The sequence below is a fragment of the Doryrhamphus excisus genome, linkage group LG11 (genome assembly GCF_037039965.1).
Source record: "Doryrhamphus excisus strain RoL-2023G ecotype Guam linkage group LG11, RoL_Dexc_Guam_v1.1, whole genome shotgun sequence".
Lineage (NCBI taxonomy): Eukaryota > Metazoa > Chordata > Actinopteri > Syngnathiformes > Syngnathidae > Doryrhamphus > Doryrhamphus excisus.
In genome coordinates this window covers 18,558,515-18,579,327 of record NC_136367.1, presented here as the reverse complement: position 1 = coordinate 18,579,327, position 20,813 = coordinate 18,558,515, and the positions used below count along the sequence as shown (strand labels likewise).

General features: G+C 41.9%; 3 protein-coding genes across 4 annotated transcripts; 1 reads left to right on the top strand and 2 right to left on the bottom strand.

Moving 5' to 3' along the window:
- The first annotated feature begins 25 nt into the window (after positions 1-25).
- On the top strand, positions 26-3,943 carry trub2 (TruB pseudouridine (psi) synthase family member 2). Its single transcript, XM_058065253.2, has 8 exons — positions 26-235; positions 296-424; positions 1,050-1,124; positions 1,200-1,261; positions 1,344-1,425; positions 1,569-1,641; positions 1,717-1,853; positions 1,933-3,943. The coding sequence occupies exons 1-8, from the start codon at positions 118-120 to the stop codon at positions 2,229-2,231; spliced, it is 975 nt and encodes a 324-aa protein (XP_057921236.2). The 5' UTR covers positions 26-117; the 3' UTR covers positions 2,232-3,943.
- rab44 (RAB44, member RAS oncogene family) lies at positions 2,498-12,694 on the bottom strand. The gene is made up of 9 exons (XM_078794698.1): positions 12,427-12,694; positions 6,727-12,326; positions 5,712-5,767; positions 5,483-5,589; positions 5,332-5,413; positions 3,688-3,802; positions 3,369-3,470; positions 3,223-3,299; positions 2,498-3,153 (listed from the first exon to the last, which is right to left on the bottom strand). The coding sequence occupies exons 2-9, from the start codon at positions 12,310-12,312 to the stop codon at positions 3,069-3,071; spliced, it is 6,210 nt and encodes a 2,069-aa protein (XP_078650824.1). The 5' UTR covers positions 12,313-12,326; positions 12,427-12,694; the 3' UTR covers positions 2,498-3,068.
- A 1,021-nt stretch (positions 12,695-13,715) lies between these two features.
- On the bottom strand, positions 13,716-19,389 carry srsf3a (serine and arginine rich splicing factor 3a). Of its 2 annotated transcripts, none has more exons than XM_058065259.2 (7): positions 19,289-19,389; positions 17,050-17,101; positions 16,132-16,342; positions 15,919-16,053; positions 14,140-14,178; positions 13,978-14,064; positions 13,716-13,891 (listed from the first exon to the last, which is right to left on the bottom strand). In XM_058065259.2, exons 2-7 carry the CDS (start codon positions 17,054-17,056, stop codon positions 13,864-13,866), a joined length of 507 nt encoding a protein of 168 aa, XP_057921242.1. In that variant the 5' UTR covers positions 17,057-17,101; positions 19,289-19,389; the 3' UTR covers positions 13,716-13,863. The 2 variants fall into 2 exon arrangements, with proteins under 2 accessions (XP_057921242.1, XP_057921241.1); XM_058065258.2 differs by lacking the exon at positions 19,289-19,389 and adding an exon at positions 17,695-17,824.
- Positions 19,390-20,813: the final 1,424 nt, after the last annotated feature.

Genomic DNA, 20,813 nt, shown 5'->3' with positions numbered 1-20,813 from the left:
TAGACCTTCGCACATGCGCGGAAACACTATCACGTGCGAGGGACTAGTCATGGCATTTAGATAATCCGTGTTTAGCACTTTTAAAGATATTGATAATTTCCTAATGTAAATGTCACTATGGCAACCCCTGCTGCTCATATGTTCCGAAGATTGGAAGGTTTGTTTTGTGTTTACAAACCCTCTGGTATCCCATGGAAACTCGTGAGGGACACCATCGAGACCAAGCTCCTTAAAGGTTAGACTTCCTGTGAAAATGGTTGAAAAAAACTTCAACTGTTTGTGTCACATGTCACAGGTTTAGATGCTTCGCCTTCGCTGCCTCTTCCTCAGAAGATCCGCTTTTTGCCACAACCAGACAGCAACAACCTGACACCCAAGGGACTAACAGTAGTCTCTGTACCCGTCCTGTCTGAACACCCTCTGGGTATGTACATGCTGTATTTTATGGGTCTTGTCACGTTTTTTCTCATCCCAGTTGGAGCACATATAGACAAACAACCATTCACACTCTCTATGGATAATATGGAGTCACCAATTCATCTAAAATGTAAGTTTTGGAAATGTGGGGGGAAACCCACACAGAGATGTCCAAGCGAAGATTCAAACTCAGGTCACCTGACTGTGTGGCCAAGATGCTAACCATGCGCGGCTCACACCTATTCCGCCTAGAATATTCTTGCTCAAATGATTCATTCATTTTCTACCGCTTTTCCTCACAAGGGTTGCGGGGGTGCTGGAGCCTATCCCAGCTGTCTTCGGGCGAGAGGCGGGGTACACCCTGGACTGGTCGGCAGCCAATCCCAGGGCACATATAGACAAACAACCATTCACACTCACATTCATACCTATGGACAATTTGGATTCGCCAATTAACCTAGCATGTTTTTGGAATGTGGGAGGAAACCGGAGTACCCGGAGAACATGCAAACTCCACATAGAGATGGCCGAGGGCGGAATTGAACCCTGGTCTCCTAGCTGATGATCACATTATGGATTATAAATTTATTTGCATTGTGACAAGCCTCTAAAATAAAAATGTGTTATTTCAGTAACCGGGCCTGAATTCAAGCAAATTCGAGTTGGTGTAGGCCATCGCTTGGATACATTATCTTCTGGTGTTCTGGGTATGACCGGATTTTTTAATTTTTTTTTTAAATTCATGCAGTGATTTTAACACAAGTTGTGTAATTTTCCTTTAGTTCTCGGTGTCGGGAATGCTAACAAAGTGCTGAATGAGCTCCACAACTGCCCAGTGACCAGGGTGAATATCCTGTGATGACATCTCATCGGTACACTCATTTGGACACAATGTACATGGATTTAATTGGCCTTGCTGTTTTCAGGATTACACACTGGAGGGTGAGTTTGGGACTGCTACAGATGACTTCTCGCACACAGGACGTGTTGTGGAAAGATCCACCTATGGTATGAATGATTTGAAAAATGTATTAGTTATGTGTCGCATAAGAAAGTGCATAACCCGATCCTCACTGGATCTTGTTGAATTTGAATAATGAAGGCACTTAAAAATATGTGTTTACTACATAACTTGACTGTTTGCTCAACAGATCATATAACGCAAGATAAGCTGGACAGAGTTTTGGCAATGCTGCAGGGAGCAAATCAGAAGGCCTTGTTAACGTAGGAAAAATTTCCCTCCATAAGGTATCAAAAGTCCAGTTTGTCCTTAATAGATGTCCCCCCCCCCATCCCCAGATACGCCAACGTCGACATGCGTTCACAGGAAGCCTACGAAATGGCCGTGCAAGGCTTGCTTGGTCCAGACGGGAAGTCGCCGCCTATTTTAACGGGCTTAAGATGCATTCGTTTCCAGCCTCCCAAATTCACTCTGGGTAAATAATCCTCAGCGACCATACACGGACAAATCATTTCACTGGTTCTAAGCGCTGATCCTGTTTGATGTGTTCTCAGAGGTACAGTGCCTCAATGAAACGCAGAAATACCTCCGCAAAGTGGTGCACGAGATCGGACTGGAGTTACGCAGCACAGCTGTCTGCAAGGGAGTTCGCCGCACGAGAGACGGCGTCTTCACTCTGCAGGATGCTCTAACCCGCGACCAGTGGACTCCTGGTGACGTAATGGGTGCCGTGCGACAGTACCGTGCTGTTAAGAAGAACAAATTATCCAATAGCACATCAAGGATGCACAAGTACAAAACTCAGGATCAAAAAGACGATGACGCCGGAGAAGAAATGCATTCAAGTGGATGAAGCGCTACGAAAACACGGTTGACTGGAAAGGAGACGTGACAGTCCTGAGATCTGAATTTGATCACTATTTTGCTATGTTACTGGACGCTGTCTCAACGCTTGCCTGCCATTAAAGCTCCGTTGGAGGGCTGATGATGTCATCACATAGTTGTCATGCTCTTCATAGCATCGAGGGACTTCTGGTCCTAAGTGTGAACACCATTGAGTTTGTCATTCTGGAATTACGCCCATGAAAACACAAAAAAAAGTGGAAAAACAAGGTGTGGAGGTTTAATAAGCAGTTAGTTATTTTGCAACACAAGACAAGTGGAAAAGTACAATTTACACCATGGTGTCAATGCTGTCACTTACTTGTTTGACCTTCGGGATGCTCCGACCTCTGATACCGATCATGCATGAGTAAAATCAGGCCATTACAGGGATTAAGTATACACTTTTCAATGTATTTATAATGAGTACTGCTGGCCAGGAGTGCCGTATAAGGGTGGAGCGGACCCAAAATGTACTGACTAATATTGACTAGTGGCAGATTGTTCGGAGCATCCCCAGTTGACCTCCATCTGTAATATACAGCGGATCCCTGCACATTTATGATTCAGAATTCATGCAGATTTTGTTGAAGTATGATTAAAACCTGATAATTATCTCTTCAATAAGTTGCTGCATACAATAAAACGAGCAGAAATAGCATCTGAAATACACTCAAGCCAACCCCCTCAATATCAAGGTAGTGCAGTGTACCTAATGATGTGGCCAGTAAAGCCTTAACATGTCTTTTTCCACGCCAAGTAAAACCATTCCTGAGTTGTACCATATTGCACCACTTCACACACGTGTTCAGCAACATCCCGATGTTTTCTTGGGAGGCTCTTTGTGTAACACCAAGGTTTCCTCTCGTCCGGCATCTCTCTGACTCAACAACCTGACGACGACAGCAGACACGCTCTTGAATATGAGAGACGTACTTAACGCACTTAAGAGGATTCATTACCTGGCAACTGCCTCCAAAGACTGAATCACGTTGTCGCCGGTGACGGCGCTACACTCCATGAACTCGGAGTTGAACGTCTATGAAGACCAAAGTGACCGTGACATTAAGGGTACCTGTTCATTTTCTGCCTGGAACAGATTCATTACCTTTGCAAAATTCTGCCCCTCTTCGGTTTTAACACAACGTCCTGCATGGTCGCTTTTATTTCCAAGAAGTAAAATTGGAATGTTTTTGTCCACAGCCCCCTCCTGCAGACAAATGGTGGGACACAAGAAGGAAACACACACAGAGTCATTTTCAATGCATTTTTCATTTTGTTTTTACCAGCCGACCTGCTGCAGGCACAGTATCCCCATTAAGTACAGTTCCCTGCTTCGGAGACCCCCCCAAAAGCTACACTGCCAACAAGGCCTTTCTGACTATTGTGACGGGAGGAACTAAAATAAACGAGCAAACAACACTAACCTGAATGCAGCTTGCCCAGTAGGAGACGGCGGTGAAGCTTTGCGAGGAAGTGATGTCGTACATCAGGAGAAATGCATGAGCTCTGTGAAATATCTGCTTGGTGACACTGTGAAATCTTTAAAGAGGACAAATTAAACAATATGAGGAAGACTGCATTTGTCCTGAGAAATAGTCTTAAGTCAATGATTGATTGTGGCAAGAAAGACAAATTCCCATCAGCTCACATAACTTCCTGGAAAATTAGAATCATGCAGTTAATGTGATTGCACAAGACAAAAACAAATAAAGCAATCTCATTCGGAAAAATCAGTTTTAATAATTGTGTATTTGCCAGGACACCTCTGATGATTTTAGGGATGTACTGCAGAAAAGGGTTTTAAAGACCATATAAGGTTCTCAACTGGTCTCAAGTATTAGACATGTATTGGATATAGACGTGTGGGGCCCCAAGCAAACCCATGGGGGCCCTGCACTCACCAACATTTTATTCTCACATCAACACTAAGTCATCACTGTGGGCAGCAGCTACTGTAGCACATAGCCATGTTTATATACCTTTCCCAAATCCCTCCATACATCTATTTTCTATGCCGCTAATCCTCAGTAGGGTTGCAGGGGTATGCTGGAGCCTATCCCAGCTGGTTTGGTCACCAGCCAATCGCAAGGCACATATAAACAAACATTCACATATGGACAATTTTGGACCTAACGTGCATGTGTTTTGGAATGTGGGAGGAAACCGGAGAAAACCCACCCACGCATGGGGAGAACATGCAAACTCCACACAAAGATGCCTCCCAAAAATTATTTTAAATATTACTAAAAATCAATAAAAGTCCTTGAATTATTATTACGGTGGCCCAGTGGTTAGCGCGCAGACCTCACAGCTAGGAGACCAGGGTTCAATTCCACCCTTGGCCATCTCTGTGTGGAGTTTGCATGTTCTCCCCGTGCATGCGTGGGTTTTCTCCGGGTACTCCGGTTTCCTCCCACATTCCAAAAACATGCTAGGTTAATTGGAGAATCCAAATTGTCCATAGGTATGAATGTGAGTGTGAATGGTTGTTTGTCTATATGTGCCCTGTGATTGGCTGGCCACCAGTCCAGGGTGTACCAGCACCCGAAGCCACCCTCGTGAGGGAAAAGCGGTAGAAAAGGAATTATTATTACCTAACAAGTGAACCATCTCCATGCTTTTGCTGTCATTGATAAGAACAATAATCAACATTTAATGTAGTTTTAATATTACTTTAATGCTCACATTTTGTGATGAAAAACATCCACAGCTGGCACTGACAGCAATGCTACTGTCAAGACCCCTTGGAAATCTCAGGGCCCAAGGCAATTGCCTGTGTTTACTAATGGCCCCCACAACCGACCCATGAAATTCAAATATTAATTCAACTACTTTGGGGGGAAAAGTGACTAATCACTTATTTATGGATATCATATGATGTGCAGCAAAATCATCTGAGGCAAAAAGCATAATTTTACAGAGCGTGTGACTTGGCACAGAATAAAGCCACAATTGACCTACTTGTGAAAGTTATCCTCCATAAACATTATTTCTATCTCGCCTACAGTCAAGCATGGTGCACGAGTGCTGTAGAGCAAATATTTCACTCCGTAACTCCAAAATCTCACCTCTCTTGCCCTGCTGTATCCCACAATTGCAGCACCACGGGTTTCCCCTCCACGACCACGGTCCACAAGCACGTATCCAGACCTTGCAAATACACGGGTGAGGCATCTTTCTGCATCTTTTAATGTATTTATGATGAGAAACGGCTCTTACCCACAGAGGCAGGCATATATATGTGTTTACCTGAAGGAATATTCTTCTGGCTGTCATGACCCAGGAGGACTCCATCGTGGTGAGACGTTTCCTGATACGTCAGGCTTCTGTTTAAAATCACAAGTAAAATGAAAAACTCTGCAAATGTATTAGGATTACATAAATCATTCATCATCTTCAGAATGCAAAAAGAAGAAATGTTAGTGAGACAAAAACAATTTATTATTACCTGGCAGACATTGACGAGATGATGTTGGATGATGGTTTGGTGTCAGTCTCACGATTCTAAAGTTATGCATGATAAGATTTTATTATTATTTGCAGCATGTATTTGACAAATAGCATCTGACTTCATCGTAGGGAAGAAATACACCCAAGTCATGAAATATTTAGTATGCTTCCAGCCATCCATTTTCTATACCGCTTATCCTCACGAGGGTCATGTGTATGCTGGAGCCTATCCCAGCTGTCTGTGGGTGAGAGGCGGGGTAAACCCTTGGACTGGTCGGCAGCCAATCACAGGGCACATATAGAAACAATCATTCACACTCACATTCATTATTTTGCACACTTGCATTTAAAAATAAATATAATTTTAATCCAAGAAAATGATCTCAACACTCGGTTCAAAGAACTTTTTCACCGTATAGTATTTAGAACAGGGGTGAGCAAACTACGGCCCGGGGGCCCCATGCGGCCCGCCAGTTGCTACTAAAGTATTAAAACCTTTAACATACAAGCTGGCAATATGACTTTCAAGTAATCTGTTCTTTAATAGTCAGTGTTTTATCATAAAAAAACTGTAAAATTTCGTTATTTGATGGGGTCTGATGTTTAAAGCGCTCCTGAAAAAAAGGGGCAGAATGTATGACACTTTTAAATATTTTTATATAAATGTTTATATAATATATTTTTATTTTTATATAATAAATATAATATATTTTTTTATATACAATATTTTATTATAAATAATTCCAGGTGGACTGTTATAATTATAAACGTTTGCATGTATCAAATATAGTCTTGGCCACTGGACAATTTTCTGACCAAGGAAGAAGAACCAATTTCACTGTGGTGAGGATCTGGATAAGGGGTTAATCCATCAAATGGCAACACGCCTGAATCCTGCATGAACCGGGATTTCACGAAGCCAATAGACCTGAGTTGTTTTCTTTCAAATTTGCTACCAACTGAGCCTTGGTGGAGGTCAGACAGGAATGTATACTATGTACTTTGCCTCTTACCTCTGATTCTTTACGGTCTTGAATGATGTCATCATCGTCTGCCGTGGTTGCTGTTTTCGCTTGAGGCTGATCTCTCATCATCAAGTCGTCTCCTTGACTTTGGTGTCCTCCTCGTGTCTTCCGATGGGACCCCAGTTTCCTTCTTCGCCCTCCAAGTGTCACTTCTGACAGCACATCAAGTTTGGGTGATGTTTCTTTGAGATCATCACGTGGAGACAAATGATGCTCCGGGGTCGTGTTTTGAAGGTCACCAGAGTGGCCGAGGACAACATTCTTATTAGTTGCTTCGGAGTCTTTGTATCCCAGATGAGGTTTCAACTTTTTTTCCTCACCCTGACTGGCAGGTTCAGTGAGAACATCATGGACATGGGCTGTGACTGGAGACTCATTATTCACATCCAGCTTTTGCTCCAAGTCCACCTTTGATAAGGTGCCCAGATTTCTGCGTGTGGAGCCCATCTTTCTTTTTTTATGTGTCAAGCTCAAATTAGGACTTCTTGTCTCTGTGTTTTTATCAGACGCTTCCCCACTCTGAGTCTTTAGTTCTTGTGGATTTATGTGATCTTCTGCAGGTGATTCTGTTGAAACTTTGCCTAGAGTTCCACTTGGTGTGGTTCTAGTATTCAGATGCAGCTCAGTGTCCACAGATGTTATAGTGCGAACGGCAGAGCCCGAAACATGATTGGGTTCAAATGCATCCTTACACTTCTCATTTCCACTTAAATCATCTGCCTGGGAAGTAAGGGGATTAGAACCTTCTGCACGACAGCTGGACGACTGTTCTGGAAGGACAGGCATGACATCTGCGGCTGATATCATGTGGCTTTCTCCTGTACTGCTGTGAAGCTCCTGGTATTCTTCAGCCTTGTTCATTTCCTGGACATCCTCGTACGATGAAGCTGCTCTTTGATTTTCTAACGCTTCCTTCTGTGGAACACCCTCCAGCACTCCCACGTTTTCCAAACCTCCCATATTAATTTCTCCACACAAGCTATCCATCTGTGGTTCTTGTTTCCTGTTGATTTGACGCATACGAGTGGAGCCCAGCTTCCTCTTCTTGGTACTGGTTTTAACTTGGAAGTTCAATTGGTTCTCATGTATCTCCTGCGGGTTCTGACATGGGTCTACTGCATCAGAGAAGCTCGTGTCACATGCACCCACTGCTGGTTCCACAGGATAGTTTAACTTCAAAGCAAAGGCTTCAGGAGTCAGTGTTGGATTTGGTTTTTCCTCAAATTCCCTTTGCAGTTGTTCAATTTCTTCCTGGTCAGCGTTAAGAACATGCATTACTTTATTTGCCAGTGACTCTTTCTGTAAAGACACATCTTCTAGGTTTTGGTCCGAAAAGGGTTCTTCTGCCTCTTGTACATATGAAGTACTATCGGTACGTCGATCCAAGTCTTCCCCTTCAGATTGAATATCGTCTTTGTCTTCATCGTCCTTAACTGCTACTTTCATTTCCACTTGCTGAGTGGGTTTAAAGTGCGGATCACTTTGTTGTGGTGATTCTTGCTGCTCCGCTGTCTCAGTTGTAACTGTTAGATTGCCTTCCGCCTTAACTTTCGTACACTCCACAGAAGCATCTGAGGAGCTGAAACAGTGTTCCACCTTGGGTGACATTTCCTCTTTGCGTGATGCAGTTGTGGCTTTTGCTACACTGTCTTCAGTGTATGCATCTGCAGTACAGATGGTATTTGATCTCTCAGTAATAGCTAGCGTCAATGTCGCAGTTTCTGTAGGATCATTATTGTCATCTTCAGACTCTTTTTTCAATTCAATGTATGCGTCAGCAGCAGAGACCTTATGTACACGGCTTCCTTTGTTCCGTCGACTAGAACCCAGTTTTCTCCTGCTTCTAGCTGGACTGAAGGACTCTGTTGGCACATCTGCACTCGCATTGTTGTCCTCATTTTGGGAGTGGAAGACAGAACTTTTGTCTGGTTGGACATTTTGTGGAGATACTGCACTCTCCTCGATTCTCTCAGGACTTTGTTCCACATCAGACACCATTTGAGCTTCCATGTGGTGTTCCTGCGGTGGTGTATCTTCTGTATTTATGTTGATCAATCCAATTTTTTCATCTCTCTGGTCCAAATCTTCCATCTTGTGCTCCTTCATAGTGTCCTCTTCCTGTTTGACAAGTGGATTTAAACTTGAATCATGACATTTCGATTTTTCTGTTTCCCTGATTTCCTCTACTTGGCGTTCAACATCTTCTTGATTTGTGTCATCTCTAGTCTCTTCGGCAGAAACAGCGTCTTTTAGTTCACTGAATGGGTCAAAGTCCTTTACACGGCTTCCTTTGTTCCGTCGACTAGAACCCAGTTTTCTCCTGCTTCTAGCTGGACTGAAGGACTCTGTTGGCACATCTGCACTCATATTGTTGTCCTCATTTTGGGAGTGGAAGACAGAACTTTTGTCTGGTTGCACACTTTGTGAAGATACGTCATTCTCCTCAATTTTCTCAGGACTTTGTTCCACATCAGACACCATTTGAGCTTCCATGTGGTGTTCCTGCGGTGGTGTATCTTCTGTATTTATGTTGATCAATACATCTTTTTCATCTCTCTGGTCCAAATCTTCCATCTTGTGCTCCTTCATAGTGTCCTCTTCCTGTTTGACAGGTGGATTTAAACCTGAATCATGACATTTCGGTTTTTCTGTTTCTCTGATTTCCTCTACTTGGCGTTCAATATCTTCTTCATGCTCATGCATCCACATTTCAGAGTCTTCCTTTTGGTTGATTTCTAATGATCCAACCTCTTTAATTAGAACCTCGTCATGTTGGACCTCAGCTGTCGATGTTTCTGCTTTTGGTGGTCCATGGTCTTCAGTGTTTGCATCATCATTAAGGCTGGTCATTTCTGGTGTTGGAGAAGACACCAGTGCATCCAAAGGCGGTTGACTCAAAAAATAGCCGTCCTCTACGTTTCTATTCTGCGTCAATGGAGTTGCATTTTCCTCTCCTGCTTTTGGTTTGGGTTCAACGTTGGGTTCAAAGTCCAGCTCCACTGGAGTTTCTGTGGAATTGGATCGGTCACTCAAAAGCTGGGCTGAGTTGGGATGTCTATTTGTTTTCCAGACTAAATCACTCATGTCTTCACCTTCGATAGTTCCTAAATTATCAGTTTCAATCGGCAAGGTTTCCTTTGACACCAATTCAGTTGTTTTTCTCGAAAGGTCTGGATGATTTGTGTCATCTCTAGTCTCTTCGGCAGAAACAGTGTCTTTTAGTTCACTGAATGGGTCAAAGTCCTTTACACGGCTTCCTTTGTTCCGTCGACTTGAACCCAGTTTTCTCCTGCTTCTAGCTGGACTGAAGGACTCTGTTGGCACATCTGCACTCGCATTGCTGTCCTCATTTTGGGAGTGGAAGACAGAACTTTTGTCTGGTTGGACACTTTGTGAAGATACTGCACTCTCCTCGATTCTCTCAGGACTTTGTTCCACATCAGACACCATTTGAGCTTCCATGTGGTGTTCCTGCGGTGGTGTATCTTCTGTATTTATGTTGATCAATACATCTTTTTCATCTCTCTGGTCCAAATCCTCCATCTTGTCCTCCTTCATAGTGTCCTCTTCCTGTTTGACAGGTGGATTTAAACCTGAATCATGACATTTCGATTTTTCTGTTTCCCTGATTTCCTCTACTTGGCGTTCAACATCTTCTTCATGCTCATGCATCCACATTTCAGAGTCTTCCTTTTGGTTGATTTCTAATGATCCAACCTCTTTTAGAACCTCGTCATGTTGGACCTCAGCTGTCGATGTTTCTGCTTTTGGTGGTCCATGGTCTTCAGTGTTTGCATCATCATTAAGGCTGGTCATCTCTGGTGTTGGAGAAGACACCAGTACATCCAAAGGTGGTTGACTCAAAAAATAGCCGTCCTCTACGTTTCTATTCTGCGTCAATGGAGTTGCATTTTCCTCTCCTGCTTTTGGTTTGGGTTCAACGTTGGGTTCAAAGTCCAGCTCCACTGGAGTTTCTGTGAAATTGGATCGGTCACTCAAAAGCTGGGCTGAGTTGGGAGGTCTATTTGTTTTCCAGACTAAATCACTCATGTCTTCACCTTGGATCGTTCCTAAATTATCAGTTTCAATCGGCAAAGTTTCCTTTGACACCAATTCAGTTGTTTTTCTCGAAAGGTCTGGATGATTTGTGTCATCTCTAGTCTCTTCGGCAGAAACAGTGTCTTTTAGTTCACTGAATGGGTCAAAGTCCTTTACACGGCTTCCTTTGTTCCGTCGACTTGATCCCAGTTTTCTCCTGCTTCTAGCTGGACTGAAGGACTCTGTTGGCACATCTGCACTCACATTGTTGTGTTCACCTTGCGAGTCGACAACAAAACTTTTCTGTGGTTGCTCCTTTTGTGAGGACAGTTCCCCCTTCTCAATTCCACTAACGACTCTTTCAGCACTTTGTTCCTCATTACAGACCGTCTGAGCGTCATGATCATTATCCTGGGACTGTCTATGTTCAGTATTGTCCACATTGATTAATAGCTCCATATTGGTACTACAAATATGATCATTTTCATCTCCCTGGTCTAAAACCTCCATGTCCTCTTTGGAAGGGTGCGCTACCTGTTTGTTGTTAGGGATTTGCACAGTCAACTCAGATTCATTCATTATTTGATCTTCCATCTTTTTCAAAGTATCTTCTTTATGGTCACGTATCAAGATCTCAGAGACTTCCACATGGTCTGTTTCCAATGATTTAACATAGTCAATTACTATGTCTGGATGCTGCGCCACTCTGACTTGTGAAATGTCAAAATGCTCATGTTCCGCATTTACAGGCAGTTCCTCCACTGTCAAGGGGTAGTCTGCTTGCTCATTATGGTTTCGGATTTCATCATAGTACCTTTTGTCAGGGGCTATCTCTGTTCCTGTCAAAAAGGTAATTCCTTCCGTTGAATGTTCGGTGAGCGTTAGCATGTCTGTTTCTTTGTTGGTAACCTCCTTTTCTGAGTCAGTTACTGGATTAATATGGACCGGCATGGCTGTGACCTTTGCGGGGTGCCTTAGTTGCTTCTCAACTGTAGAACGTGCACTGCACCAAACCACTTCTGCAGTTGTGCCCGTCTCTTCCAGCGGTTTCCAGGGCTCAGCATTCATTGGAGAGCCACTCTCTTGTACATGATGGTCCACATGCAAAGTTTCACTTATTGGCTGTGGGCTTTCCACATCATCAGATGTGGAGGCTGCATACAAATGTGCTGCATACTCATCTGTCTTATTAAATCCTATTTGAATGGCTTCTTCAGTTTGTATCATCGGTGTTGTTCTGTGTTGTTCTCTACTCACATTTTGCTCAACTTCCTCTGTAGGTTTGTGGTGTGTTGCACGAGAGGATTGCTCAACTTCATATTTTCTTTGACTTTGTTGATTGGAGCCCAGCTTTCTTCTGTTGCCTTTCTGTTCTGATGAAAGTAGATTATGCGTCTCCAAAAGGGTCAGATCTGTCTTTTCTTCTGGTTGTGCTACAGGTGACGGGTCTGATACGGTCAAATCCTCAGGTGTTTCGTCGTGTTTTATCACCCGCCGACGAGAGCTAAGTCTCTTTTTTCCGCTGGGGCCAGGCATGATGATCTCTCCTCCTGAGTGTTGTATGCAAGAACATTGGACATTTTAAGACAGACAACAAATGGTGAATATAAATATTTTTCTTGCCTATATCGTGATGAATTGTATACTTACCCTGACCGATGTCTGTGTCATCGAACAGCTACTGCATGATGTGTAACATCACAGTCCTGGCTGAGTGGAAGTTCAAAATCATCATGTGGGCGTGTTTTTAGAGCAACAATGACTGGATGCTTCCTGTGTTTTACATGCATAGCCGTCCATGGAAGCCAAGGTCTTTCATGAGCCTGAGAAGAGGAAGCCACAAAGCCTCTGCATCCTTCTTAAATCTGTTTGGAGCATATGTGTGTGTGAAGTTTGCATGCTCTCCCCATATTTATATTACGCATCTACAGGTTGTCGTCCCCCAGTCTAAACAAATGCATGCTTAATCGGAGACTGTTGACATAGGTGTTAATGGTTCTTTATTTGTCCTGTGACTGGCAGGCAACCAGTCCAGAAAATGGATTCTGTGGTTTCAATACTGGCATGAACAATTTCTATACTACTAATAATTAATCTGACTTGTGTGCTGTAATGTAGGAAATCTGCCCCTTTACAAGCTTTACAACCTAAAAAGAAGCACCAACAAGTTAAGTTTTTCGCTGTCACAGTGCACCATTGCCACTCACACAGGCCAGTTGATGTACTGCCACTTCATCTTTGACTGATGCTGCTGCATTGCTCCACAAATTAGTTTTTTCAGGCTCCATTTCTTTGAAATTCTGCTTCAACAGCCATGACATGTATGACAGTACAACACTATCGACACCACATTCATTAGCAACTTTGTATTAGCACACTTAAATTTATTACCTGTTTTTAGAAGTCTGAACATTTTTTTCCCGAATGCAAATTTGGGGTTCTCGCACACAGCCATTTTTATTCAGAATCGCACATAGGTTTTACAAGACCTTTGGTACTGCCCTAACTGCATCATTGGTGATCACAAGGCTCGGACGCGGCACAAAGTGCACCTGAGAGTTTGTGCATGCGCTCTGTGCCAAATGATTTATAATTGACACCAGTTCAAAAGACACGTTCAGTTTTTTTCCCTCAAATTTGTTAGAACCTACATTACTTTGCCAATATTTGAATAAAAAGCAATAAAAAGCTGAAACATCTAAAAGGAGGTGAACACTTTTATAGGCATTGTAGCAAAGGATGAATGTGTTAGATGGAGCTTTAGACAACAGCCCCACAACTTACAACTTGAATTTTCCCAAAATGCATGACTTGCTAAATGAAACCCACAAAGACACTTATAATTGAATAACGGGAGATCAATGTCAAATTAAAAAGGAGCTATTACAAAGTCTAAACCTATAATACCAAAAACAATCATGGTGAAAGAATCAAAATGGTGAAAACAAAAAACCTTTATTGTTAACTGACTGTAACGACTGTTAAACATCCCTACCACCTTAAGCTGGCAAATAAAACCTAAAAAAAACAACCCATGATTATAAAAAGTTCCCAAACACATAAGCCATTCTGTGACGTCCTCACTTCTCACTTCCTGTCGTTAGACCGAGAACGACTGTAAAAGACAAAAAGGCAAACAAGTTAAATAAGAAATCAAAGATAGTAGTTTGTTTGACACTGATTATATTGTCATTAACATACCTCCTTGATCGGGAAAAAGATCTGGAACGCTTACGGTTCTTGTCTCTGGAAAGAGACCGATATCTTCGTTTGTCTCGTGAGACGGACCTGGAGGCGGAAAACAGAACTTTAACTTCAACATTCATTAACATAGCCATTACAAAAGAAAATGACAGGACCTACCTGCTGCGACTGCGGCTCAGGCTCCTCCTCCTTGGCGATCTAGAGTACAGGTGAAGTTGAAAACAAAAAGTTTACACTAGGAATTCAATGTTTTCCCTCACCATCACTGGGGTGCATGTGGGAATTATGCGTAGCTCATTATGATCATGATTGAACTCAAGACTCATCGGTGAAAATTACATTTTATAGTGCAGGGGTGCCCATTAGGGTGATGGCGAGCTGCTAGTGCAAGCTGGATTGCCATTGTAGTTTAGGTTGATTGCATAAACGTCATGTAATAACTACAAAGTGACGTCAGCTGACATCCAGCTCCCCCTGCTGATTTGCTCGTACTTCCGCCGACAATGGTGAACAGAGTCATGAAACTACACAGGTAGATCCAACTTCTATCTTCATTATTACGCTTACCGATGAACTAACTTGGTGGTATGGTGGTTACATTTGCAACCAAGGTTATCCATTCAGTCTTAGCCGCTAGTTAGAAGAAAACGTGTCGAGAGCTTTAAGGGTTTGCTTTGTATCCTGAATTGAACTGTTTAGAAAATGTGGCCATTGCTGAAACCTCTGTTGTATACAGGCTGAAAAAGTGAGCACCCCTGCTCTAATACTTACAAAATGCTTTATAAACAGAAATATGACTAAAAGCCATGTCCATTTTATACGGAGTTGGTGACCGTAATGGACATCACAGCATCCAAACAGGTGCAGTATTATTGGAATGTTAATCCCAGCTTTGTGCTAAACAGGAGACAATTGCACTAGAGGTAAACGAATAATAAAGTTATGGGAAAAGGGACCAAAACTGCAAGGTCACCCAAAGTGCCCGTTGTTCTGTTAACCCAACATCTACAGTCCAACGTTGTGTTTTTACTGCATATTTTGGAATATTTAAAGCACACAAATGCCAAGTGCAAGATGTCACTGAGTTTAGATACGCATAACAACTACAAAGAGCATGATAAAAGCAACTTACTATTTTGGGGGATTTGGACAAGAAAGAAATGACGCATGGTAGCCATGGAGAGGGAGGTCAAATTGCAGAGAGGATCTGCCACATGCTGCAAATGTTGGCGATATGAAGTTGCTTGTTTGCTGGTTGAAGGGGATGGTTGTAGCTTCCCTGTCTTTAGGGGGAGGGATGTAAGCCAAGGGCAGTTCCCGCTGATACAGTGGTCGCGTGGCGAATAGTACGAGTAAAGACGATTGGTTGATAATGTGAGGTGGGCCGTTGTTGATTGGGTTAATGTTGGAGGAGGAGGAGGATGCCGGGAACTGCATTCTCAGGAACCAAAAGGTTGGTGGAACCTGACGACTGGCGGTGGTGCGCCTGGGTCATGTGACGCCACCAGCCAAGCAGGTCAGCAGTCACATGATGCTGTAAGAGGACTAGTTGACTGACTCAGATGGTGAGAAGCGTGGCGGTGACTCTGCAACGGGGTTCAGTTTTATTAATAAATGGAAAACTGAACTCAGCAAAACAAAATTTACACCTGCAAAAACTGTGCTCTAAAAATTTATGTTTATAAAGAAGGCATTTTATTTCTAAGTGTCGTGTATTTCTTTAAAAAAAATATATAAAGTTAGTGCTTTTTACAAACTGTCTTAACTTCGCACTAGCAAAATTAAGCATAGTATTGACACGAACTGGTAAAACCACAAGTCATTGTGCATAATCACAAGTGATCATCTTGCCAGTGTAGTCAACTTAGTGTGGGGAAATCAGCCATGTGTGCATGACACTGGAAATAAAAAGGCATGTGTTTGCATTTAGGAAGATACCTGCGTCTAACTGGAGGGCTACGACGCCTGATGTCATCCCTTGAGTGTCTACTCCAGGATGGAGGAGGACCACGGCTTCTGGAGCGCTTTTCACCGGTGGATAATTCAACACGGACTCGACAGCCACACATTGTCCTTGCATATTAAAAAAAGAGGGTTGCTATTAATCTATTTTCCAAATAGTGAATATATAACAGTCAGAAAAGTTCTTACCTTCCATCCAGTTCTCTCACAGCATCAGAGGCATCTCTTGAATCTTCAAATTCAACAAATGCAAAGCCTGGTGGGTTCCTAGCAACCCAAACACTCCGTAAAGGTCCAAAGTATCCAAAAGCCTGTTCCAACTCTGACTTGTTTCCATTGTTTCCAAGATTCCCCACATAAACTTTGCAGTCCAGGGGACAGTCTCTGTTGTAAGAAGGGTCTGAGAGAAACAAATACATGGAAGAGGGAGTCATTTTCACTAAAAACAGCATTTTGTGTTGTATTTGACTATAAAAAAATCAGGAAGGGAAACAACCCTTCACACCACTATGTATATACATGTATTTGCTTTGTCAACTAGAAGAAAAAGCAAAGATGTCGGTTCTCAAATATCTTTGCAATACTAACCTACATTGTTTTAAGTTTTAGCATAGCAAAATATCATTTTTCTGTATTTTCTCTTGGGTGAAAAGCTTAGGACACCACACGCCTAAGGATGTGTATATATATATATATATATATATATTAATCAGTGCACACTGGCTCCAGGCTGCACACGCCTCTACCGCTGTGCAGCCTGCAAGTAGTTTAAGCTTAAGTAAGGCTTAAAAACATCAGATAGTGTTGCACATTTCTAATGACAAACCAGGAAAAACTGCACAAAGTGAGCTTTTGGAAAACTTTTTTGCATCATGACCAATTGGGCAACCCTGCCACCACCATAGATTACAGTCCTGTGGGGAAAACTGAATACATTTGGATGTATGTCACCATTATATCCTCTTTCCTGAAACCCTTCTGGTATGAGAGGACCCACACCTTTTTACTTTGGTATACATCATCTTATATTTGAGTTACCACACTTTGATTCAATGGTGAGGGGGTACATGGTATTGCAATGTGAAGGAACACACAAACGGCTCATACCTCCCATTTCAACAGGTCTAAAAGTCTACCGAAGTCCTGCAGTGAGAAATACCTGAAACGACACAAAGACAATTAGGAAAATTGCACGACAAAGCTTTTATTGTAAAAACAGTGCCTGTTGTGTAATGTAGACTGATATTGGGACAAAACAATTGATGTGATACAAAACAATACGTCGTGTCTTAGTTACGTACTTTAGTCGTCACAAAGTACAACATTCTGAACAATGAACAACCGACGCAAGTCAAACAGAAGAAATATTTCTTTGACGTCTTCGGGCCTAACGATGGTGCTGTGAGCTACATCGACATGCTAACGCACGCTAGCACAAGCATGTTATATTAGTCATCTTCAAAGAACGCAATCGCGTGATTTAGCCTTTTAGTATCAAGGCTTTGATACTGTACAACGTGGATTGTTTATTAGACCTCGACACTTTGAATAAATTCAACAACAAAACCTACGAGGAAATGTTTCCAACCCATCCCCCCATTAAAACATGCGTGGCTAACGTTAGCGAAGGCTCCATTACGACGTTAAGATTCGACACTTTTCCGAGCCTGCAGAGATACTAACTTTTCTTGACACACGCGTCGCAACAAAGAGATATACAATAACTTAAACATGATTTTAAATTAAACGTACCCTTAATGAGACCGCTTGCAAGGTAAACCGTCGGTAGCGCGCACTCCTACCAACTGTGGGAGCGCCTCCTAGCTTAACTTGTTGTTAGCGCCGGTATCACAGCGGGAAGAGGAGGTGGCGTTCTTCTTCTCATGAGTTAACGACTCATTTGACCATAGCGCCGCCTCGTGTCGTGGATGATATAATGTATTTAAGTAGGCTTCCATTCACCATTTCCAAAATGGAGATTTCTCACTTTATTTACGAAACACACTTAATGCTCATTTACAACAACAAAAATAATGTAATGATCTTAATTTATTAAATTAAAACATACAAGAGTGAACCGATTCAACTCCAGCTAATAATGTCTGACAGCATGCATACCAGAGGTCTGTGTATTGCAAGTCTCAAATATTTAATGTTATATCTCAAGTAAAGAAGAGCATATCCAAGTCAAGTAACAAGTCAACAAAGACAGGTTAAGTCAACTCCGAAGTCAAAGGCTTGAAATTTGAGTCCTTGCAAGTCATGATCTCTGTTTGATGTCAGTCAAATAAAATGTCAATGTTCCATCAATGACATTTGACAAATACAATGAATGCATTTTTAAGTTTTTATATAGTTTTTTTTAAGACCAGCGTGACAAGACTTAGTCACAGAAAAAGAGTGCTGATCTAAGAATTTTGTTAGTTCACAGAAATGTAATCCACACATTCATTGTTTATTTTTAACCTAATTGGACGTTAATAGATGTATTCAATAAGGCAGTTTCAAAGGGAAAATATGTTGTCTTGCTGGATATTACGTAATAACAATCATGTTAGTTGAATACTTTGAACAGGGACACATTCACTGAAAATCTCAAGTACTTTTTTTCAAGTTATCAGACTAAAGTCCTGAGTCATTGATGTCAAATCCAAGTCATGTCGCAAGGCTTTGATGATTTTGTCAAGTCAGCTCCAAAGTCATTAAAATTGTGATTTGAGTCCACACGTGTGATGCATACAACCGTATACACTTCATGTTTGGGTTCCAAAAAATTGCACGGTTGGCTAATTGACGTCTCTGCCCATCGGTTTGAATGTGTGTGTAGGCTATGTGCTTTGGAACTTACTGGTGAGTCCAGTGTGTAACCCGCCTCTCACCCAAAATCAGCTGGGATAGGCTCCAGCTAACGGGGATGATCAGTATAGAAAAAGGATGAATGCATTGAATATTGAATATTGAATGCCTCAGGTCTGTTTTGCACAGGTATTCAGAAAGATGTATTTGCACTTCTGCTCCTTTTAAATGTAAACCGTTAATGTAAACAGTTAACTACTAAATGAGGTTTGACTGCATGCACGCAGTTTATAATTCAATCAAAAGAATAGCTTGACAAGGGAGGGGAAAATTCCCTTCACGTTGAAATACACATGTATTTTATCTTGGGTGTGCAATCCTGGCAAGAAACTCAAACACAACACATGCAGTGCGACCTTAAATGCAGAAAACAGTTGCTGGGGCTCACTTATTACTCAGCAGGGAATATGAGTAAATCAACGAGTTGGTTATTGCTCAACAGGGGATGACGACACAAACAAGCTCCATGTCATAAGCTGCATGTACTCACCCCTGTGAGTACTTCTAAAATTGAGTGTTGACGTCCTGGGGAAGAGCTGTGTTTAGAGGAAGGCTGAGTGTACAAGAGTTTTAGAAAGAGCTTCACTCTTTCAAGATGGGAGTCGAGGCTTTGTTACATTCTGTGACTTCTCTTACAACATACCGTACATCTTGTTTCTGTGGTGATTGCGGGGGCCACACCCTTGGATGTTTAGATAAGGCTCAAACTGACATTGTGGACTAACAATGTAGTTCTGATGAAATTACTCACACGCATATGTCCCAGCCTGATGCAATTCTTTCTTGACAGACAGATAAATTATAGCTGATGTTTAAATGATGTTCACCGTGTAGGAGGGACTTGTTTCAAGTAAGTGTACATGTTTTGTTTTGGATGTTTTTTTTAGAAATTACATTACACTATTTACTAATTGTGTCGCAAGATCTCAGGAAGAGAGTTCACTCTGTGCATTGTTTTCAGCACCTTGTTCCAGAGAACAATGGCATGAATGGAAGAAGCCCGTTTGTCAGTCATACAGTCTCTTTGTCTTGGTGGGTGGAGGCGGGGCTGCTAGCATACACACAATGTGAGGAAGAGTCTAACATAGTAGAAATGAGATTACATGATATTGTCATATATTTTTTCATTGTACTTTTCTTAAAAGTAATGTTAAAGTTCAAGTCCAAAAACATACAAAACACTAGGTGTGTCACAACATCTCGCCAGATTGTAACATTCAGAAAAAAAAAACAAATAAATCACACAAAAGGTGAACATTCAGGCATTTTCTACCGCTTATCCTCACGAGGGTCGCGGGGGTGCTGGAGCCTATCCCAGCTGTCTTCGGGCAAGAGGCGGGGTACACCCTGGACTGGTGGCCAGCCAATCACAGGGCACATATAGACAAACAACCATTCACACTCACATTCATACCTATGGACAATTTGGAGTCGCCAATTAACCTAGCATGTTTATGCTAGGTTAAAGGAAAGCGGAGTACCCGAAGAAAACCCATGCAGGCAAACGTGCAACTCCACACAGTGATGGCCGAGGGTGGGATTGAACTCGGGGCTCCTAGCTGTGAGGTCTGCGTGCTAACCACTCGACCACCGTGCAGCCCTAGAGCATCTATTTCCAGATATTTGCTATTTTTTTAGCTTGATTTTTAATTTTCAGATCATTTGGAACTGTTAATAATAAATACAGCAGTATACAGTATATACGTTGTGTCCTTTATTATGTTTGTCTTCATAAAATAGCACAAAAAAATACATATTTCACATATAGTGACAAATGGTGATTATTCATAATTAATTCATGCAAAAACTGCAATTTATTTGATTAAAATGTTTAACTAGGGGTGGGTGGATCGATCCAAATATTGATATTATCAATACAACAAGGTAGTATTGCTATTGGATCAAAACTAGCGTAAAGAGCTTGTTATTTTTCAGTTTTCTTCAATGTTTATTTCCACAAATATCTTTGTTGTTCATATATGTAGTATGAATTTATTTATTGTTGTGTTGTTTAG